This window comes from Rattus norvegicus, chromosome 15, assembly GCF_021556685.1.
Source record: "Rattus norvegicus strain SHRSP/BbbUtx chromosome 15, alternate assembly SHRSP_T2T, whole genome shotgun sequence".
Classification (NCBI taxonomy): domain Eukaryota; kingdom Metazoa; phylum Chordata; class Mammalia; order Rodentia; family Muridae; genus Rattus; species Rattus norvegicus.
The window spans coordinates 21,353,885-21,375,379 of record NC_141548.1 but is presented as its reverse complement, the minus strand read 5'-3'; the positions used below and the strand labels follow the sequence as shown (position 1 = coordinate 21,375,379).

The window sequence follows — 21,495 nt, the reverse complement described above, 5'->3', positions numbered from 1 at the left end:
AAAGACCCTGGGTGAGGGAGATTCTTCTCCCTGAAATGTATACCCCAGGGTCCATGGATGTCACATATAGTCCAATTTCCACAGTTTTTACTGTTCCCAGGAGGCCAATATTTTTTCCTACACCTTCAATGTATGCAAGTTGGAGTACATTGTTTCATGGACTGTGCCTTGGGAGGGGGCATGGTTTCAATGTATTCACCCATGTTTTTTCCTGAAATCCCTGTCTTACAATCCCATTTTGTGCAATGAAAACTCCTGTTTCCTGAAAACATAGGTGCTCAGGTATAGGGCAAACATCAAACTGTAAACTTTCTGTCCATTCTTAAAAGTTAAAATCCCCAAAAATGAGGGAACTGAAACGCAAGCGAGAGCCATGGAGGGGCAGAATGCAGAGGTGCTGCTGGCCAAGAAAGAGCAGGAAGAAGCAGAGAAGCTCTAGCACATCATGGTGTACAGGGAGCTAGAACTGGAGTTCCACCTGGGCAACCTGCTGGCTTCTGACAGCAACCCCTCGATGGTGCTGTGCCAGACCAGGGCCTTGCTGGAGGCCGAGCTGTGTGCCCTGGAGTGGGAAAACCCAGAACATCTCATCAACCAGCTGTGGAAGCTGCTGACCAAGGCATGGAGGAGGCGGTGGTAGTGTGCTTGCAGGAGCCTGTCACAGGCCTTCCCCGCAGGAAGCCACTGCCTGGCCAAGAGCTCTCCCTTGCTGGTAGCAGTAGTGAGCAGAGCTTTAAGGGCATCCATCCCAAAAAGAGGACCAACCTCATTTGGGATCAGGTAATGGTCAGTAGTGATCCCTTGTGGCTACAAGCCCTCCCTGGATGACACTGACTCTGGTTTGCCTGAAGCCTCAGAGATAGTATTAACTTAACGTATGTATGTATGTATGTATGTATGTATGTATGTATGTATGTATGTATGTATGTATGTACGTAAATATGGCAAAACTCAAAAAGCCAAACTAGGAATGAAGGAAAAATAAATTGAGAGTATGACACAGTTGAAAAAAGTTCTTGGTTTTGGTTTAACTTGTGTTTCTATGTTTAATGTAAAGAAGAATCTTTCTTCTTGTCTGAGTAGGTGTACCTTTTGTGTCCTACTGTCAGAAGGTGTGCTATGGTATTTGCTAGAGAATTTAATAAAGCGCCAGATGAATCCATAAATGTAATTTTTTAAGGTTTTCAAAGAATGATGTTTTTTATGTAAAAGAAAAGCATCTGATATTGTTTCTATGAGCAAATAATTGGCATCAATATTTCAATCTCTAGCTATGCGAGTGTAGATTTTCCAATGTAGGTCTTAATATTACCTAAACAAAATGTCCTAGGCTTATCCAAGAGCTTAGAGTTCCTGTTTGTTTTACATGAAATGCTGATAAACTGCTCTGACGATAGCCATGTCCAGTTACAGTCCACTGGGCAGGGATCCTCACTGGTTGATCAGTAAAGTATTAAATCCCTGTCACAGACCTCATGCACAGCAGTTGGCTGGGTGCACTTTGCTCCTTGTCCACTAGAGGGAGACAAGCCTGAATGGTTTAATGTAAATGGAGACTCTCAGTAGCAATGGGCTCCTGCAGTGCTAAGATGTCCCCAGCAGAGCAAACCTGTCTGAAGAACTTCTCAGGGAGCAAGTGTTTCCTTAAAGCACTGAAAGGGGGTGCACAGGACACCTGAAAACTGACAGCACGTTCAAAGACAGTGCACAGAAGAAGGAACACATATCCTTAAGAAATGTAGAAAACCATGCAGCCTAATCACAGAAATACAGACGCTGAATTAAATGATGGACGGCCAAGCAAAACTCTGTGACTTACAGGGAGGTTATTGAGATGTAAATATTCACGATCCTCTGGGAAGTTTGTCAATTTCTACATCCTTCCTGGATAACAGCCTTGCTACAGATACACTAAGAGCCTAAAAAGTCCTAGGGTGCCAGCATTTCCAACCTGAAATTCCATCCCAAAAGAAGAACTAGAGATGTTGTCAAAATTACATTTTAAATAATGGTAGCCTTACATTAAGTAGAAGAAAAGAAAGAAATGAAAGATAGTACCAGGATAAGGACTAAACAAACAAATTCAAACACACATTTATATACAAACTACTTACAGATGGGAATAATAAATATGTCTACAAAGATAATGTCTTGCAAAAATAAATCAAAAGCATGAATCACAGTTGCTCTTGTCCATAATTCTTTATGTTTTCCAAGATTTGAGAGAATAAGTATTCCTTTTACAAGAAAGTTCATTTGAAAAAGTGTCTAGAAGTAAACTGAGAAAATAGGAAGAAAAGGCAACCAGGGTGAGCTTTGGGTCTGAGGCATCAGAATGTGCAGAGGCAGGCAGACATGAATGAGGACAGCAGGCTTAGGAGCTTCATCTTGTCCCAAGTGTGGATTCATGACCCAAACCTCACAGAGAAGGTGCTGCAAGAGTGGCAGTTTTCACACTGGGGAGTAATGGGTGGGTCAGCAATAGGAGCTAGAGTACTGGCAGGCCCTGCCTTTTTATAACTGGGGGCTTTTAAATGAGGGCGGTTTGATAGATGGAGTTGGGGGCTCACACTGGGATGTGGACTCTGACCAGGGAGGGCAGGGGCAACAGGGTGCATGAGAGCATGTGTTACACCTGATACAGTGCTGCAGTCTTTGTACTGGACAAGGTCAGGAAGTAATGAATCTGTAAACAGCCTGGCCCTGGTTTTTCATGCCTTGAAACCAACCGAATCGGAGGGAGGGTTATTTTATGATTTATGTACTTGCAAGGGGACATAGAGACTCTATGTGCAGGGGCAGAGAAGCTTAGTTGAAAGACTCCCCTCAAAGATAAAAAGGAGTCAAAGGCTCTGTCCTCTAAATGTGAACAAAAACTAGTGTTAGGCACAGCAGAATTCAAACCACTAAGGGTAATGATTGAATTCAACTATGTGGCTATAGGATAGCACCAGGAGTAAATCCATCACAGCATGGTGGTTTTTGAACAAGCACCATGGCCATCAGAATACAAAGGGAAGAGCACAGAATCATGGGAAATCAAAGTGGTAATACCATGACACATGGCAGAAAGATTCAGGCAAGATGGAGCTGGATTCAGGTAGCAGGGGAAAAGGAGATAAGTACACAGTGGCTTAGGAAGCAGAGCTAATGGGATCTACCATCTGACTCATGGGAACCACCAATGACTCATGGGATCTACCATGTGACTCATGGGATCTACCACGTGACTCATGGGATCCACCATGTCATTGGGGTCTGTGTACTTTAAGTTCCATTGCAGTTGACCACTTTTTGTCTCTGAGTGTCTGTGTTCCCATAAAATGCTTATGAATGGAGAAGCATGGTGAAAGAGTGTCTCTTCCCCTAAATTTCCAGTTTTCCTGGACAATAGCTTATGACTCCTGGCTGAGATTCCTGTGGATTTTCAGGAGCTTAAGTGACAGTTGATTGGCTTTGTCACTTCTCTGTTGCTGTGATTAAATATGTGTACAAAAGCAAAAGTTAAGGGAGAGAAGTTTACTTTGTTTTATAGTTGCAAGATGCACCACAGTGGAAAGTCAGGACAGCAGGAGCCTGAGAGCTGTTGTACTGACTGCAGGCAGAGAGCAGAGGAAGATGCTGGTCTTCAGATCACTTCATCCCTCTTATCCAGTCCACTGTCCCAGTCAACCACAGAGGGTGTGTCTTCACACTTCAATCAGTCTAATCAGAAGAGTTCTGCACAGCATGTCCCGAGGCTAACCTACATCTAGTAATGCCTTATATAATAGAGCTAATAATCAAATGAGCTTCCACTTGGGTGCCTAGAGCTGTGTCTCCAGGGAGATTCCAGGTGCTGTCAAGTTGATGATCAACAAACACTAACCACCATGCAAACTATGAAGACAAGTTCTTCATTTAGACTCAAGCCTTCTTGCCATGTACCTGAGATGTTCCAGAGCGTCATGAATTCCTTTGATGGTTTGCTGCTCAACACTTCTGAAGAATCTGACACCTCCACTCCACAAAAGGAACAAAGAAGGGCAAAAGGTGAGCTATGCTACAGGCATTCAAATGTTAAGAATGCTCTCCCTAAGGACTGGAGGAGAGCTAGCTGTCCCACACTGGAGCAATGCTCACAGCTGACTGCAGTTCAGAAACTGGAGAGGATTGTCCCTGTGTTGCTGTATAGAAAGGACTGGAACAGTAGCAAAGACAGTGGCTGCGCCCATTTCATGGGTGCTTTAGAGCAAGAAACATTCCGGAGAGGTTTCCAACTGAAAAAGTTCAAATGCTACCTCTGAGCCTTAAAATTTTATAGCTTAGGTAGAGTCAGATTTTTCTTGTTATTTTCAAATGAAGTTTTGAAAGTTTTCAAGTCGTTCCTCTAGAGGGAGCCCCAGGACTTGAATATTCTGACAGTGAACCTCCCCAGGCATCTCCCCAGGGGTCAAGGTTTAATATGGGAACAGTTAGTGATTTTTACACAGCTCTTTTTGTTTGTGTGAGTGAGCTGTCCCTTGTCCACAACAGCTTTTTGTTTTCCTCAATGAGGAGAGTTGCTCATTTGTGAGCCATCATTAACTCAAAGTGAAATGCTTAAAAATATTTATCCTGTTAGAATAGGATGCATCTTTTTAACGACTCATTAAAAAATTAAAACAACGAAAACAAAACTCTGGCTTTTGAGATGTGTTATACTAATTCACATTGTTTACCTAGCTATAGTGCTACATAAACACTACTTAAAAGGAAAAATAAACTTGGTTTACATAAAAAAAAACAAAAAACAAAAACAACAAAAGGTTTCAGAGCTGCAGAGGAACAGCCTTGAAGGATGCTACTGACATGGAGACTCCAGGCTCAGCCTCAGCCCATGAAGAGAACAGAACACAGAAATCTTCCTGTTCCTGCTAGCGCTGTGGCAGCCCACACCTGCCCTCCTGATGCTTGGGGAACTGAGACAGGAGAGTCTGGGGTTTGAGGCTACAAAGGGAGGCCCTGTGCTTTCTCATTACCAAGCCTAGTACAGCACAACACAGCACAACTGTGAAATGGGTCTCTCCCGCTCTTGCAGTGGCAAAGGGAAATGGGATGCAGCTTTGCACAGTTCTCAGTTCCACCTGAGTCTCCCCTCTCCAGCTCTGAGCCCAGTCTCCCAGTTTGTTGGATGTGAATTCTATGATCCCAAATTCATGTGCAAAATCTTTTTCCTATAATCCAGCTTTTCATCAAAGACACTAAGACCCAGAAGCTAAACAAAAAGCCACAGCTTCTCAAGAACTTTTTACTTCTTTCATTTTCAAGGGCCCAGGCCACCATCAAGGAGACTAAAGCTGGGGTGGGAAGAGCATGAGAAAGACTCAGAGGTGTTGGGCCTGTACTGGGAAGAGCTTTTCAGATAGCCCTGGAATGCTCTGAACTCACAGGCAGGGGATTTAAAAGTGGGACTCTTTATCCTGGTATCTAGATGTGGAAATGGCACTGGCAAGTCCTATTCGGGGATGGCTTGCCCAGGAAGCTTGGCTCAGTGGAGTGTAGAATGAATGCCAACATTAACAATATTCTGGTCCAAGTGCAAATGTCTGCATCAAGTTCTCAAAAAATACTTTTATGGTCCATTTGTAAACAAAAGACAGAAGTGAGCAGGGGCCAAGAACAGATGATATGAAAAACCTTTAATTAAGTAATCCATTAATTAATCCATTGTCGTATTCTGTGCGCATATGTATATATGTGTTACTGTGCATATATGGAGGTCAGAGGACAATGAGTGAGGAGGTCCTCCTCCTACCACATGGGTTTTAGTGATAGAACTTGGATCCTCATGGTTGATGACATGTTCCTTATCCCCATTTCAAAAGTTACATTTATTATTTGTGTGTGGGGGGCAGTAGTTGTGTGTATACATGTTGTAGAAATTATTTAATCCCAACCTGGGGTTTCTCCCCTGCCTCTGACCACTTAGTTCCCAGGTAAAAGACACCCAAAAGCTTTATGCTTACATTAAGCCTTAATCAGCAAAGGACCTGGGCAGATATGGATCCTCTGGCTGTTATGTCTGTTTCCCAGCTAATAATCCCACTATATAACTTGCTGTGTTTCGTCTGGGCTGCTCTTAACTCCAATTAGCCAACCACCTGACCCATGGTGGCTTCCTCCCCCCTTCACCTTCTTTCCCACTTGTGGTTCTTCTCTGATGCGGGAAGTCCTGGGAGGCTAAACCCTGCCTGTGCCCAGCTGTTGACTGTTGGCATCTTTATTCACCTACCAGAAATAATTTGAGGACACAAGTTTACATAGTATCACTTGGGTAAACATGTAGACTCTCCTGTCTCTGGGATAATCAGGCTGTGGAGGCCTGCAGTTATCATTACATTACAGAGCAATAGACCAAACCAAAGCATGGAGGTCAGGACCATCTGGTAGGAGTCAGGTTTCTGTGTAGGTCCCAGGAATTGAACTGATTACGTCAGGCTTGGCCACATAAGAACCTTTACCCATTGAGCTATCTTCCTGGCTCATGAAAAGCCTTTTACAGGCTAGTGTGGTCCCCTGGCTCTGCATGTGTGAGCTTGCATGTGTGCAGGCCAGAGGACAACCTTGGGGTTTACTCTACAGGTGCTGTCCACCATTTTTATAAAACGGGAGTTTTCATTGACTTGGAATAGGACAGCTCAGCTGGGCTGGCTGGCTAGGGAGGACATGGAGTCTCTGTCTCCCCAGCAAAGGTGTGTGCCACCAAACCAGGTTTATTTTTGATGGTATTTTAATTGGTTTCTTTTGTTTGGACTGAAGTTTATCATCTGAGTTTCTGACTCCATGGCTTCCCATGTGAGCAGGAGAGGACATGAAATGTCTGACTGATGTGTGTATTGCATATGACTGTCCTTGAGTCTAGTATAAAAGTGAACCAGAATGTTGCTTTTTGGCTTAGTCTTGCTTGGTCACACTCAAGGTTTAAGAGGAACTTCTTGAAGGTTTAGCTACACAACAAGGGTTGTATAATTCTATAAGTCCCTGATTCTTACATCTGAGATTACTAAGAATTTACCTCCTTTCACTTTTCCTGTTTTAGGCACAGTCTGAATTATGTACCTGAAATGTGGAATAAATTACTAATACTAAAATTGTTAAGTGTTTTTAAGTTAATTAGGGCACAGGAAAGGTATTGGAAAAGACTGGATTGGCTGCAAATATTGAGACTTTTCCCTTGCCTGTGATAGCCCAAAATTAGGCAGCCAATCGACAGAGGGCAGAATTTCTTTGGCTATTTGGGGCCTCAGGTCCCTCTGTCTGCTGAGCCATTCTCTAGGGTTTAGGGTTAACAAAATTTTACTGTACTGTAGAGAAATGTCATGAGGCGACTGCTCCTAGCTTGCCAGCGGCAGGGCACCCTAGGATGGTTCGCTCACTCTCACCACACTGAGATACAGAGGAGGAAAACGTCCTCAAGCAAAGGATCCTGGTGCTATGTCTGCCAAGGAAGCTGCAAACCTGAGGACACGGACTTCATGGACATTTTCTCATGAGAAAGTAACTTTCTTTATAGCTTAATTAGACAGCAGCACCTCTAACACGTCTAAGAGTGGACGGCTGACATGTTTCTCAGTCTGCAAGGAGGTTTGGGTCACTAAGATTCAAGATATGCTATGGCTAGGGAAACAGCTTCTGGAGAGAGCTAGAAACAGTGGGAAACTTTTATCCTGCTTTGTCTTTAAAAGAAGTTGAAACTGAATAAACTGTGCATTGGCTGACTGGGCTGTGTACCCCGTGTCCAGGTTAATACCTCCCTAACATGGGACCTCAATGTACCAGACTGTAGCAGTGAATTAATTAAACAGCTTTAGTGCAGTCATGGAACTTGCCCAAGAGTTCTCTGATTTTGAGAATGAAACACACACATACAGGCACACACACAATCAATGTCTGGACATTTCTAATCCTCCTGACAGCTACCATACACCTCCCTTCCACCCAGCATCCCAGGATTAACACCTTTTATATCTATGTTTTATCTTTGCTGCCTGTTACCTTCTGGGAAACACCCCACTCCCCCAATAGGGTCCTATTCCCTTCCACCTACATTGAAGGCTGCTTTCTCTCCTGTAGCTCTTACTCTGACCCTTCTAACTCTGGATCATGGTGATTCCCTTCATCCTCCACTCCCTCCCAATCCCTTGCCCTGTCCTTCTGTCTTTCTGTCCAAACATTGGCAATGGCAACTCGAAGCCCTCAGGGACCCTCAGGTCTGGAAGTGCAGCTTTTTGGGAGCCAAAATAAGACAATTATGAACACTGGATATTGATACCTTACACATACATTCTTGATATTGAATAAATCAACTAACTTTAAGACTATGGGAATTTGATCCTCAGTACTACGGAGGGTAAACATCATGAAGAAAATGGCAGACATTTTGCCTATGGACTCCGTTCATATGTTTCTGGACAAATCTTAGTCACATGCAAACTCTTGGTTTGAGAGGCACCTAGGAAATATAATTCATAATTGTCAACTCTGTGCTCTATTGAAGATGTAGGAAATGGGAAGGAAAGCTAGAAAATAACAGTACAGACTCTCTCAAAATTCTCTGAGGCCTGTGGGTTTGTACTTCCAGGGACCCTGGAGGCCTGCTCAAACCAGAGACCCAGGAGGCCCACCCTAAACAGAGACAGTACTACCTGACTCCCAGGAGACCAGCTGTCACCCAGCTCACAGAGCTCTACATTCCTCCAATGAGGCTGGATCCAGTCAGAGACACTCATGACAGTTAACACCAGAGATAACCAGTTGGGGAGAGGCAAACTCAGGACCATAAACAACAGAATCCAATGCAAAATCTGCTGCTCACTCAGAGGACCTATAGGGCGCTTAACAATCATCTATAACAGGATATCTCGTGCCCTCTTCTGGCCACTGAGAGAACTGCATGCAGAGGGACCACAGACAAAAGTCAGCCAAAGAACAATGCACCAAAATAAATAAAAATGAATACATTTCTCTTTCAGAAAGGCATACAAATGTATGATCAAGGCAAACAACACCCAAAATGGGGACAGTCTGGCCCACGTCCCTTGACCCTTACACTAAACTGATCATACAGTTACACAGGTCGAACAATTAACATTCAGATTACAGTGAATATGTATCCCATTTGTCCTCATTGATCTGGATCACCTCATCCAGGATGATTTTACAAGATCCATTCATTGTCCTGAAAATTACATGCTTTCCTTTTTCCTTTGGTAGTTATTGATCAGCGATCCAGTCTGGAAATGCACCATGCTTTCTTTATGTACTCATCTCGTAAGGGACCACTTGAATATTTCCAAATTCTGAATATTATAAGAGAGCTTCACTGAACATGGTGGAGAAAGGGTGTCTATACTAGGATGAGTCAACATTAGGATATATGCCTTGGTGTTGTATCTTGAGGTTTACCCATTACCACCTTCCTGAAGACACAGCATTCTGATTTCCAAAGTTGCTACAGAAATTTGCATTGCAAATCTACAGGGGAATCTCAATATTCCCCTTGCTCCATAAGCCAGTAGGAGTGAATTCTCTTATGTGTTACTAAACTAAGTTATGAAAGGTATGAAAAATGTCTCAGAATAATTTTGATTGGCATTTCTGTAGTGTCCAAGGATAATAAATATTTAATATGAGTTTCTAAGTCATTTAAGTTTCTTCAACTGTATTATGCTTATGTATATAGCCCATTTGAATTACGTTTTTTTAAATATAGTGTTTTAGTTTTTCAAATCTGTTTCAAATATAAGCCCATTAGTGAATGTGCACAGGGAAATAATGTTTAACAATTTCTGTAAATGGTCATTAAAAAAAATCATTAATGACAAATTAGAAAATGCTCTCTCAATGAACTCACAGAATTGGCAGACAAGTTGTAAATAATAGAATTCATTGCAAAAGTCCAGGACAGGGACTGGAGCCATGGCTCATCTGTTTGAGAATTTGAATCCCAGAGGACCTAAGGGGCAATTAACAATTCTCTGTCACATCACATCCCAGTGAAATCCACTGCCCTCTGCTGGCCGCTGGCAGAATTGCATGAAAACGAATATGGGGAGGTGGGAGGGAGACAACAGGCATGTGGGTTAGCACCCACATAGAGGTAGGCATTCTGGGGAGAGAATAGGGATTTTATGGGATGAAACTGGAAAGGGACAGAATATTTGAAATATAGATAAAAATATCCACTACAAATTGCAAAAAAGAAATAATTCAAAACTGTAAGACCTCCGCCCAAAAGAAGCTATGATATATATCAAAATAAACTCAGCAAAACATCATTATCAATAACAACAAACAAACCAACAACAAAAATAGTAAAAATGTTCATTCCTCTACAATTGGTGGAATTCATTAAATGTGCAGTCATAGTTGATGCTATATTTCAAGGAATCCACAGGCATCAATGTCTGTGTGTCCTGAACATTTTACATTCCCATACTGAATTGTTTTCTTTCCTCTAATGTATTAGAGAAATACTTCTGTGTTTCTCCTTTGTTTGTCATTATAAAGGAAGCTAAATTTGTGAGCACAAGGATAAAGCAAGGATATATTTCATCATGAAGGGGGGTTCCACAGAGCATGACACACTGTCTACATCAAGAGCACAGTTTCCTGCACAGCTCTGGCTGGCTGTGAACTGATGATGAAGCCTACGCTGCATGAGACTTGCAGAAAACCACTGTGGCCTTACACTTGTGCTGTTACAGGAGGAAGAACCACACACGACTCAGGACCGCCTTGTGAGTGAAGGGTTAAAGGTCACATTTTTATTTATAGACAAACATTAATTTATTCAAGAACATTTTAAATTGGGGAGTCAATGAGTTCAATGTATATAGCCTTAGGAATATTAATTAATTAATATTAATTACATACACTAAAGTTAACAAATGAAACAAAACTTCAAACTTAAACAAATAAAACCAAATGCATAAAACAACCAAACTTCAAACTAAAAACCAAATATAACAAGTAAATTAGTCAGCATTCAATTCATGCTGATTTTTCAACATGTAACTCCCTCCTGTTGCTGGCCTTGCAAACACAGCAGAACGGCAGGGAAGATGGTAAAATCTCTTCAAGAGGAATGTAGACCTGCCTCATACAGGGTGGTTGGTTGTTGATGGACAAGTCGTCAAAGGGTTAAACATGAGGCGTGTTCCATGCCACATCTCAAGGTCTTTCAAATTCAGTCCAAGATTGAAACGGTTACAAGGACTGAAATGCGGGAGGTGTTGTCAATCTTTGCACCCTCAGTGCTCCTGGTGGACAGGTCTGTCTCTGAGAGCTGTAGTCCTGGTCTGGGCCATGGGCAAGCGTCTGCTGGAGTGTTCAGACCTAGGGGTGGAAAAGGCCTGGTGAGGACCTGCCATGTCACTTATCCCATACACAGCGCACAAGTCAGCAGGATAATCCAGGATGATCTTTCATCTGAGGTCATTTTCTCATGCCCAAGACAGAAGGGTAAGAGATCCCACAGGCCTGCATATTTTCCCAGCTTTTAAAACTGCTAAAAATTGAACAGTGAACAGCAGATAATTCCAATCGTCCATATATATTATATTTTAAAATCATGTAGCAATGTCTCAACGTCAGTTGAGGAGAGATGTGAACAACCTAGAAAACAATAGGAAGGCCTTGGAGGCCTGGCCATCACTGAAATGAAGACTATCATTATTCCTCCAGTGCAGGAATATGCCTGGGGTCCACTCACAACCTCAATATCTGCAAAGACCCACAGAAACAATATCTCAAGAAGTACATGCACACTGAAGTGATATTAAATTTGGCAAGAATATACTGCATGGAAATCTTGCCAAGGGTAGGCATTGAACTCTAAAGGAGATACTCATGCAGAAAATAAACTATACCACTCCTTTGTTTATGGTTATCATAAAACTATTTGTGGGGAGACTTTAAGGCACTGGGCTCAGATAATACATGAGAGCTCAGACTGGAGGGATCAGTACACAATAGCCAGAATTTCTATGGATCACATACACTTCAAGGATGGAATTTCTTTTAAAATGGACAGGAATAATATTCTGAGCTGCTCCTAGCTGACAGATGCTGATAACTATGATGAAAGTCACACACCCAATAAGACAGTTTATAAGTACAGGTAATCTACTTGGGTCCTCTCATCCTGTGCTTTCAAATCATCTCAATGACACCGAAATGATGCCGCATCTTCTCAGCCAAGGCCTTTTGCTCAGTGAACAGTTTGTTCTGATTCAGGGCATCCTACAGACTTTCCTACATTCTCTCCTCATCCTGGTCATTAGAAGATTATATTGTCCATGGAGACAGGCATGTATACAGAGACAGACAGACAGACAGACAGACAGACCTTTGAACTCACCCAAATATATTTGTTCACACATACAAGCAGAGTATTTTGCAGAATGTGGTTAGTTTCCCAGTTAATGATAATAGAAGAGATCACCCAGTCTACTATTGTGGCATAAGAAAAAAAACCTGGAATGGGGTAAGTACACAGTGAGCATAGGCTAAAGACAGCTCAGCCAATAAAGTGTATTCCCCTTAAAATCAGAAATTAGAAATGTGACATCTAGGCCTGTTAGCCAAGCCCGCTTAGCAAGTTCACAAGGCTGTGCACAGGAGGCTGATTTCAGGCAACAGAGCACTGGGTGGGGGCAGGTGAGCCTCTTCTGTCCTCTGGCTTACTGTTTCCCAGTGCATGCAAAGTGAGCTGCATTTTTCAATATGAGGTCCCTTTAGGATACAGTACCTGACAGGGCAGCCAAACTACCAGCACAAACAGCTAGGAAATCTCCATAACCACAATCCAAGGTAAAACTTGTAATGGGATGCTATCAGATATAATTCGAGTGAGATAAGGCTGACTGATTCAAAGTCAAATGCTGGCAGGTATAATCAAACTCAGCCACAGTCCATGGAAGGGCTGGACAACATTGTACCTTTTCACTTTCTGACTGGTGGACTTCTGGATAATTTTGCTTCATGGCTGCTCTGAGGTGAACCACTACAACACTAATGTGCCACAGTTTCTCTGCTGACACCTACTTCTTGTTCTGGAATCGCTGTGTCAAAGGTTGAACTTTCACAAGAGTTGTACATGGCTTCTCACAGGGCTACCCATTTGACACCTCCAGCAATGCCTGAGGGTCATCACTTTCTAAACCCTCCTTACAGATGATTTTCACTCAGATCAAATGATTTTGAATAACAATGGTTAAGAGTGCTACAGACCCAACACAGGGTGAGTGCTGTGGACTATTTTGAGCCTAAGTTTCTGTCTGAGGCAAAGATGTGATTCCACCTCAGCATAACTCCTGGACATCTTCTGCCTGCAGATTCAACTCTAAGCAAATTAATCTTTCAATTAGCAAATTCCAGAGCAAACTCCAAAGCCAAGGTATATTCAACCAAGTTAAGGCGATTCTGGAAAGAAAGTGGTGACAGGTAATGATTAACATAACCAGGATGTTGAGAAGACACAACAAGCACGTGACCTTCCAGTGTTACTGCACACCGAGAGCAAAGGAGGCAGAAGAGCCCTGAGTCAGGAGTTTCCACACTCAGGTACATGGATTTCACACAGCAGCCTCTCCTCACATCCCTGTACCCCATTCCTGAGATTTCTCCAAGTAATGTCAATGTTGATGAATAGTTTTCCCACTGTAATAATTTCAATAGTAATCAAAACCCCATTAAGAACAGTTTAAAACTAATTGGAAACATTGTGTTTCCTCTTCTTCTCTCTTTTACATTTTTATATGTGTACATATACACTAATACAATATATATAAATATGTGTCTGTGTTCAGAAACTTGTTGTGTTCACACACACACATATGCACAAACACACATATACACACACTTCTATATGTAAGCACCCATACCTCAAACACTTAAAACAAGCAACTCCCAATGTAACATATGTACCATAGCCATAACCATGTTCGCACATCTGTGCCCAACGACACAAACACACACACACACACACACATACACACACACACACAGAGTCAGAGAGAAATGGAGAGGGGGAGGGAGGGAAGGAGGGAGGAAGAGAGAGAGAGAGAGAAAGAGAGAGAGAGAGAGAGAGAGAGGACAGAAATCACAAGTGAGAAGCAGAAAAGAATGAGGAGGCCATCCTTCTGGAAGCACAGTTGTTGAATACAGATTAGGCAAAGGAAATGTGTCAAGTGAGAGCGTAGACACTGCTATCCATCCCTCATAGAATAAACCTGTATGGGGAATGCACTTCTTGGGCACACGAGGTTGAGAGAGTTGGAGAAAATTTCCCTCTAACCCTCACATATCTCACACAAACCCTCACCCTGAGAGAAGCCTTTCTTACATCCCTGTTCATCCAGTCAGCTCCAGGACAGAAGCCCCAGGAAAGAACACTAAAACACTGACATAGAACAGGACTGACACACTGCTTCTCAAGCTCCGTCACTATGAACCACCATTTGGAAAGGCAGAAGGGACCATTTTTAATGTACGGGGAAAAGGAGAGAAAGTCCACAAGCCCCATCATAATTGACAGTGAGAGCCATTCTTTTAGCAATTGAACTGAACTCTACTCAGTTCTGTGCACTACAAAGACGGCTACCACATGGCATCCCTCTAGCATAATGGCATGTAAGTGTGCAATGTGTGATCAACAGATACCCTTAAGGAAATGCATTTTCTAGTTGAGCAGGAGGATTTGGTTGTCAATCCTCCAGACTCTTGCATGAAGCTAGAATCACAGAAAGTTTTGTAAATGGGCAAAGAAATGAACAACTGGATGAGACCTAGGAGAGTGTCTGGATAATTTGGAGAAAGGTTAAATTGGTTTGACTTGGTTTATGCTGAGATATCAGGAAAACCTGCCCTTGATGTTTCATTCATCCTACCTTAGGCTGCTTGGTACACGGATTTTCATACTGGCTTCCCCACAGAACCTTGTTGTTTCCTTAATGGATTCTTCCAGTGCAATCTGATCCCTTAGAAGCCCTTTGTACTCATTCCATGCTCTCTGGCCATTGTTCTTCAGCTCAAAACACTCAGTTAGGAGGGGGCAGAAGCTGCGGCTGAGACACAAAGAAAAAATGGTGAATCCCAGCCAGTCTCCAACTTCCACCCACTTCTCCAAGTCCATTCCTCCTTCTAGGGTCCTGATTAGAAGAGAGTCCAGGATTATAGTCCAAGTCCACAGTAGCCATGGAGCATAACCTAGAGAGAGGTCAAATGGAGAAAAGAGCAACATTCCAGAAGACTCAGGGCACTTCTCAAAAACCTGACACCATTGATTCAAGTTTTTCCCAGAAGAGGACTTAATCATTATGTGTGCTTATATGTCCTTATTATTAGAATGTCCCTTGGAGGCCAATATTTCTGTGTCCTGTGTGTCCTAGAGCCTTCCTTAGAGACAGGCTTCCTGGTCTGCTTCAAACACTATAAAGCCTGATCCTCACTTTATTTCAAAGATAAGAATGGGCTGACACATGCTGTGCCAGTGCTGGGGTCACAACCTTGTAAGTTACTCACCAGTACCAGTCATTTTCCAGTGTAAGGTTTTTACATTTGACCAAAGCGGTATTGATCTGCTCGCTCATTTTCTTCATGTCGGTCATCACTTCCTCGTGCTGCATCATGAGCATCTCGGACTCAAACTTGTTCCTGTGGCAGGGCGTGGTCCAAGGATCAAATAACATTATGAATGAAGGATACAAGAATTACATGAATTTAGACTGAATCCTGAACTACCCAAGCCTAGGACATTCCACACCCTTGCTCCTTGGTACTGGGTCCATTTGGTATTTATTAAGTTTATTATTATGGCCTCGGGGACAGCAGTGCCAGGAAACAAAAGCAGGGAGCAGATTTGATTGAGCTCCCTGACAGGGTTTGAAGGAATAGACTAGCTTGCCAAGAACTTTCGAGGGTCCTGTGCCACCATCCAGGCTCCAACTTAAACCCATGAAGCCTATTCTCCTGTTCTTAGGTAACAATTCTCAATCATAGAATCTATTGCTACATGAAAACCCAAAGGAACATGGACAGTATTTACAGGGAAAAGAATTTATAGCACACACCAGGAGATTCCCATGTGCGTCCACCTGAGCAGATGTGAAATGTTGTACTGTTCAAAGTGAGGCTGTCAGCCACATCATTATCATGCCATGAAAATTGACACAGGATAATTCTCAGGCCAAATCAGAACACAGAATACCCAGATCTTAAGTTATACACACAAACGCACTCACACATGCATACACACACACAAACTCACACAAAACTCTCTCTCTCTCTCTCTCTCTCTCTCTCTCTCTCTCTCTCTCTCATACAATTAGAATGCCAAATAAATACAAGAATGTGGCATTATATCAAAATACAATCAATAAAATCAGAGAAAAGCAATGATCCCCTGTTGACAGTGCAGTCAGACATGTGAGGCAGCAAGAGGGATTAGGCCCCTCCAGCTCTTCACAGGACCTATTGAACCCAAAGCACCTCCACGTCAATTACAACAATGATTGCTCATAATCAGAGCACCTAGAACTTCCCACAACCCAACAACTGTCCAGGCTACTTAAACCACACAATGAGAGCTCACACACTACTACCCTCATTCCCAGTATGTAATTGAGGCCACAGGCTATGATTTACGTTTGTAGGAATTAAAATAGCCTGTGCCACCCTCTCATTCCCATCTGATCTTCACATTCTGATGCAATCAGGAAAGTGATTTTGACCATGAGCCCACCCTGGAGTTGTAGCCTACTGTGATGTGAGGAAATGTGGATTTAACAGAACTTGCACTGTGACTACCTGTCATTTAAATTCTTTCCTGGGTAATCCGCCAGGATTCTCCTGAGTTCATCTCTCTCCTTTTGCATCTTGTGGAGGGCAATTTTGAGGTTCTCCAAACGCTTCATTCTCTCCTCCTCAACAGGTGTCGTGGAGGGTTGGGATGATGCCTTCTGATCAGACTCTGTAGGTAGATAAACACCAGTAAACAGGCATATATGTGGACATAGTGTCAAGAAAAACTATGCTTACTCTAAAACAGAAGTCTGAGGATGAACAGTTCTACAGATAGAGTGAATCCCTGATGGAGCAAGAAAGCTATCTTTAAGCTGAACTCAGCTCAGTCCCTGTTCCCCACCATCATAGCCATATGGTGACATATGCCATCATAGATATAGACCACACCTCCTACAGCCATTCTTCTGCACTGAAATTCTAAAGCTGGCCTAAACAAGAAGAATTCGAGGACCTTCTAAGCTAATGTATGATGTGAGGCAGGTAAGTCCTTGAGTCCAAACTGTTTAACATCTTGAATCCCTAGTCACGAGTGTTCAAGTACAAAGCAACTGAGACCATGATATATGACCAGGAGAGTATCCCTCTTGGCATCAATTACCCACGTAGTCTACAGGACACAGCTGAGAATGAAGTGCTTCAACAGCCTATCCTGAGAGAGACACTTTGTTATTCTTACAGACACTCATCCTGGTATTCTTTGACACTGCCCATGACACTAAAGAGATCCAAGGAAAGCCCCTTGACATATAACAGTTCTTGGTTCTCTGTCAAACTAATGATCAGAAATTGTTGTGTCTGGGTCTGCCATTTAGGAAAACTGAGGCTCAAAATCATACATCCTACTCCTGGAAGGACCAGCTCAAGCCAACCTCCTCCAGGAAGCTCCCCTTGCCCTGCCCAGTACTCACGTGACCTCCTCAAGGACCTTTCCATTCGTCTTGTTCTCCAATGTGATAGAAGGCTGGCCTCCCTCTGCCTTGGTCTGGTCTCTGCATGGATATGATTGTCCCTCCAAAAGAGACTGAGGATCCTGGAGAACATGCCTCCTCGGGAACCCATTAGGAAATGAAGGGAAATGGCTCAGGCAGTTGGTGTCACCACAACACTGCTGACATCACAGAAGATTCTATTGTCTCCTGGATACAAGAGAATTTCCAGGGAAGACACTACCTGTGATGTTACTGGGAAATGCCATAGCTTACTTGCTAACTACCTCCACCCAGACTGACCAGGTTCTGCAGTGACTTTCCCAGAGACTCACTTTTGAGCGAGGGAACATCCATTCGCACACTCTCCTTCCAGAGCTTCAGAGTTCTCACTGCTTCATTACAACTCAGTTGCTGAGGAGAGGGAGAGTTGTATAAGGCCTTGAAACGGATAGAACATATTAGTTAATAGCCAAAGATCTAAAGACCTTGGATGATGAATATTCTTCTTCCTGAAATGTATAAACCCAGGGTCCAGGGTCCATGTGTGTGACATATAATCCAATTCCCACAGTTTACACTGTTCCCTAGAGGCCAATATTTCTTTTCCTACACCTTTAAATGTATGCAAGTTGGAGAATGTTGTTTCATCGAGTGTGCCTTGGGAGGAGGAATGGTTTCAATATATTCACCCATGTTTTTTCCTGAAATCTCTGTCTTACAATCCCATTTTGTGCAATGGAACCTCACTTTTCCTGGCAACATAGGTGCTCACATCTAGGGCAAACATCAAATTGTAAACTTTCTCTCCATTCTTAAAAGTTAAAATCCCCAAAAGTGAGGGACCTGAGACCCAAGCGAGAGCCGTGGAGGGGCAGAATGCAGAGGTGCTGCTGGCCAAGGAAGAGCAGGAGGAAGCAGAGAAGCTGTAGCACATCATGGTGCACAGGAGCTAGAACTGGAGTTTGACCTGGGCAACCTGCTGGCTTCACTCAGAGGACCTACAGGGTGCTTAACCATCATTTATAACTTGGTATCTGGTGCCCTCATCTGGCCACCGAGGGAACTGCATTCAGAGGAACCACAGACAAAAGTCATCCAAAGAACAATTCACCAAAATAAGTAAAAACGAATACATTTTTCTTTCAAAAAGACATACAAATGTATGGGCAAGTCAAACAAAACCCAAGGAAACACAAGAAATGAAATATTTCACAACAACCCAAGAGTGCAAGAAACAGCATAAAAACAATCTCTTAACCCTATAATAATTCTATATGTATTTCTTGAAATAGCAGTTGCAGTAAGCAACCAGGCTGCAATGCTCTTATAAGTTCCATAGCCTCATCAACCCTTCGTAACAATCTCCACCTATTTGATTCTTCCTTAATTACAAATATGTGTGAGTTAGAATCCTGCATCTCTCTGTGATCGAACAGTAAACTGTAGCCAATGTAACACTGGCAATCATTAACCACAATCTTTAAGTTTCCCTTATAACACCTGAGCACAGCCATAACTTTGGAAAGCAAAACTCACCCTCCACCAAACTATCTATCCTCCAAAATCCAGTGTCTCCAAAACAACAAGTCCATTCCTCATGCTATAAAGTATGACGGCCAAGCCTTGCATATGAACGAACGATGCTGCAGGCTCTAATACCCCAACAAAGAGACATTGCCCTAAATTCTTTTATAAGTCCGGTTTCCATGATAAGAGTTATATTCAAATAGTATCCCAATCTAGACCTGTTCCCCTGGGTTGGCTCATGCCACGTGTTGTCTAGAATGACTCCAGTTTTAAGCCAACTTTCTGTTACCAATGTTACAAATTTTTAACCATACCCAATAACTTAAAAGCCAGTAACCTATAGCCAAGACATGTAGAGCATATTATACATTTAAAACCAAACAGAAAAAAATGAAGTGATTACACATATCTTTAGAATTTAGATCAAACACCATTCTTACTTTTTGTAGCTGTCATTTTTAAAAGAAGTACCTTATTACCTGTTGAATCCAGTAATCACAATCTAAGATTATTCTAAGAGAAACAGACATCAGCTCCATTACCATAGAAGCTTTGAAGCTGCTGGCACCTTGAAGGCCAGCTAGTGTAGACATTTAGCCAGCCCCCTGGGGAGCTTCCCCAGTGGACAGACCTATGCTCCTAGCTACATTCCTCCATTGAGGCCGGATTCAGTCACAGACACGCATGACAGTTAACACCAGAGATAAACAGTTATCTAGGATGCAGGGCTCCAAAGGTCAATTGAAACTGTTTTTATTTATTTGTTTCTTTCTTGAAAGGACTTAAAACTAAATCAAGGGGGGAATCAACCAGCATTTAAAGTTTTCACCATTTTTTCTCTTAAACATGAAGCACAGAACATTCAAGCAACGAGAAGCAAAAACCCAGACATAAATTGACATCCGTGGACAGCTTGGTGCACCAAGGACAGACAATAGACATAGAGGGAAGGAGCTAGATGGTGTCCCACCAAAAGGTCCCAGATATCGTACTTAAAGGACCCAGAACCAGATATAAGCACTTCTCCAATAGGAGCCAGCAAGCAGCCAGGACGTCTGCCGCCAGGACGTCTGCCGCCCTCCTTCTGTCCCCAGGAGAGCTCCAAAAAAGCTTAAGCTCATTTTCCTTCTTTCACCAAAGCATCTGTGGAGAGTCCAGAAGGACTGTTTTTCTCTTAAACCCATTTTCTCTCTTGTCTAGGGTATAACCGGTCTCTAGTCAGGGTCCAAAGACTAAAAGAATGTATGAGCATTGACATCACTTCTTTAGTTTTTAGCATAACTCTAAAAGAACACATACACAAAAAACATCTTATCATCATTACCTTGTCGCTTTTTACAAGGTTTACTCACCACTAGCCCAAATCTTTATTTTTCGTTGCACGTGATTTCAATTCTGGTGGTCCTTCTGGATCTTGATTACTGGAGGCCTTTTGTGGCCCATTTTCCCCACTATATCCCTCCTTTTTCACCGGCCGGATTCCTGGCATGATCTCATTGAGTTGTCCTCTCCAATCCCAGTGGAACCTCCATTTGGGACTCCTGCATCATTACCACACTAGAACCGGTCGTGGGCCTGCGAGAAAGCCGTCCAGGCTTTACTGAGATTTCCTTATATACAAGAGGCAAAAGCAGTGGAAAAGTACTAGACACGTCTCAAAGTAGCAGGTGGAAGACCCCAACCAGGAACCAGGAAATAACATCCTGGAAAGTCCCCACCCCAAAACAGGGGCAAGAGCAGCTGCCAAGGTCATCAACAACCTCTGGCCACAGCAGGCTGAAAGGCTCAGCCAGGGGGAAGGGAAACACCCCAAGGTAGGGCCCAACACTTGTGTTTATAGCAAGATAAAAAGAGAGTTTTTTACAGAAAACATCAACCGCAAATCGTATTCAGTAAGTTAGGGTTAGTATTTGGTTTATTTTAGTAGTGGGACACTGTGTGTCATTATTTTCTCATATGTTCACTGAAGTGTCACACCTTACACGATAAATATTTTAATGCTGAAAGAAAGGTAGGTTCACAGAGTGCTACACCAATCACAGTACACTAGGCAGGCCATGTTCCCTTTTGTCTTTTATTGGATATTTTTTATGTGCATTTCAAATGTTATTCCCTTTCCTGGATCCCCAAACAGAAGTCCCCTATTGAATCCCCCTTCCATTCTTCTCTAAGGGTTTTCCCTACCCGTCTGCCCACCTTCCTCCCCCCCATA

At 42.8% G+C, this 21,495-nt stretch overlaps 1 protein-coding gene across 3 annotated transcripts; it reads right to left on the bottom strand.

Annotated features, from left to right (window-relative positions):
• Positions 1-10,754: 10,754 nt before the first annotated feature.
• Positions 10,755-20,983, bottom strand: LOC148000877 (disks large homolog 5-like). 3 transcript variants are annotated; one of them, XM_087587186.1, is made up of 7 exons: positions 20,636-20,971; positions 18,089-18,194; positions 17,736-17,963; positions 16,831-16,993; positions 15,547-15,678; positions 14,913-15,089; positions 10,755-11,358 (listed from the first exon to the last, which is right to left on the bottom strand). In XM_087587186.1, exons 3-7 carry the CDS (start codon positions 17,884-17,886, stop codon positions 11,274-11,276), a joined length of 708 nt encoding a protein of 235 aa, XP_087443312.1. In that variant the 5' UTR covers positions 17,887-17,963; positions 18,089-18,194; positions 20,636-20,971; the 3' UTR covers positions 10,755-11,273. The 3 variants fall into 3 exon arrangements, with proteins under 3 accessions (XP_087443312.1, XP_087443311.1, XP_087443313.1); XM_087587185.1 differs by having other exon boundaries at positions 10,757-11,358; positions 17,736-17,873; positions 18,089-18,167; positions 20,636-20,969; XM_087587187.1 differs by having other exon boundaries at positions 10,761-11,358; positions 18,089-18,167; positions 20,636-20,983.
• Positions 20,984-21,495: the final 512 nt, after the last annotated feature.

What these genes read in the sequence shown, in the direction of transcription:
- LOC148000877 (XM_087587185.1), bottom strand. Translation starts at nt 18,110, where the DNA reads ATGGATGTTCCCTCGCTCAAAA. An exon ending in AAGGTCCTTGAGGAGGTCAC is followed by an intron (nt 16,994 to 17,735) that starts GTGAGTACTGGG and finishes ATCTACCTACAG; the next exon opens with AGTCTGATCAGAAGGCATCA. An exon ending in CGTGTACCAAGCAGCCTAAG is followed by an intron (nt 11,359 to 14,912) that starts GTAGGATGAATG and finishes TTCCACCCCTAG; the next exon opens with GTCTGAACACTCCAGCAGAC.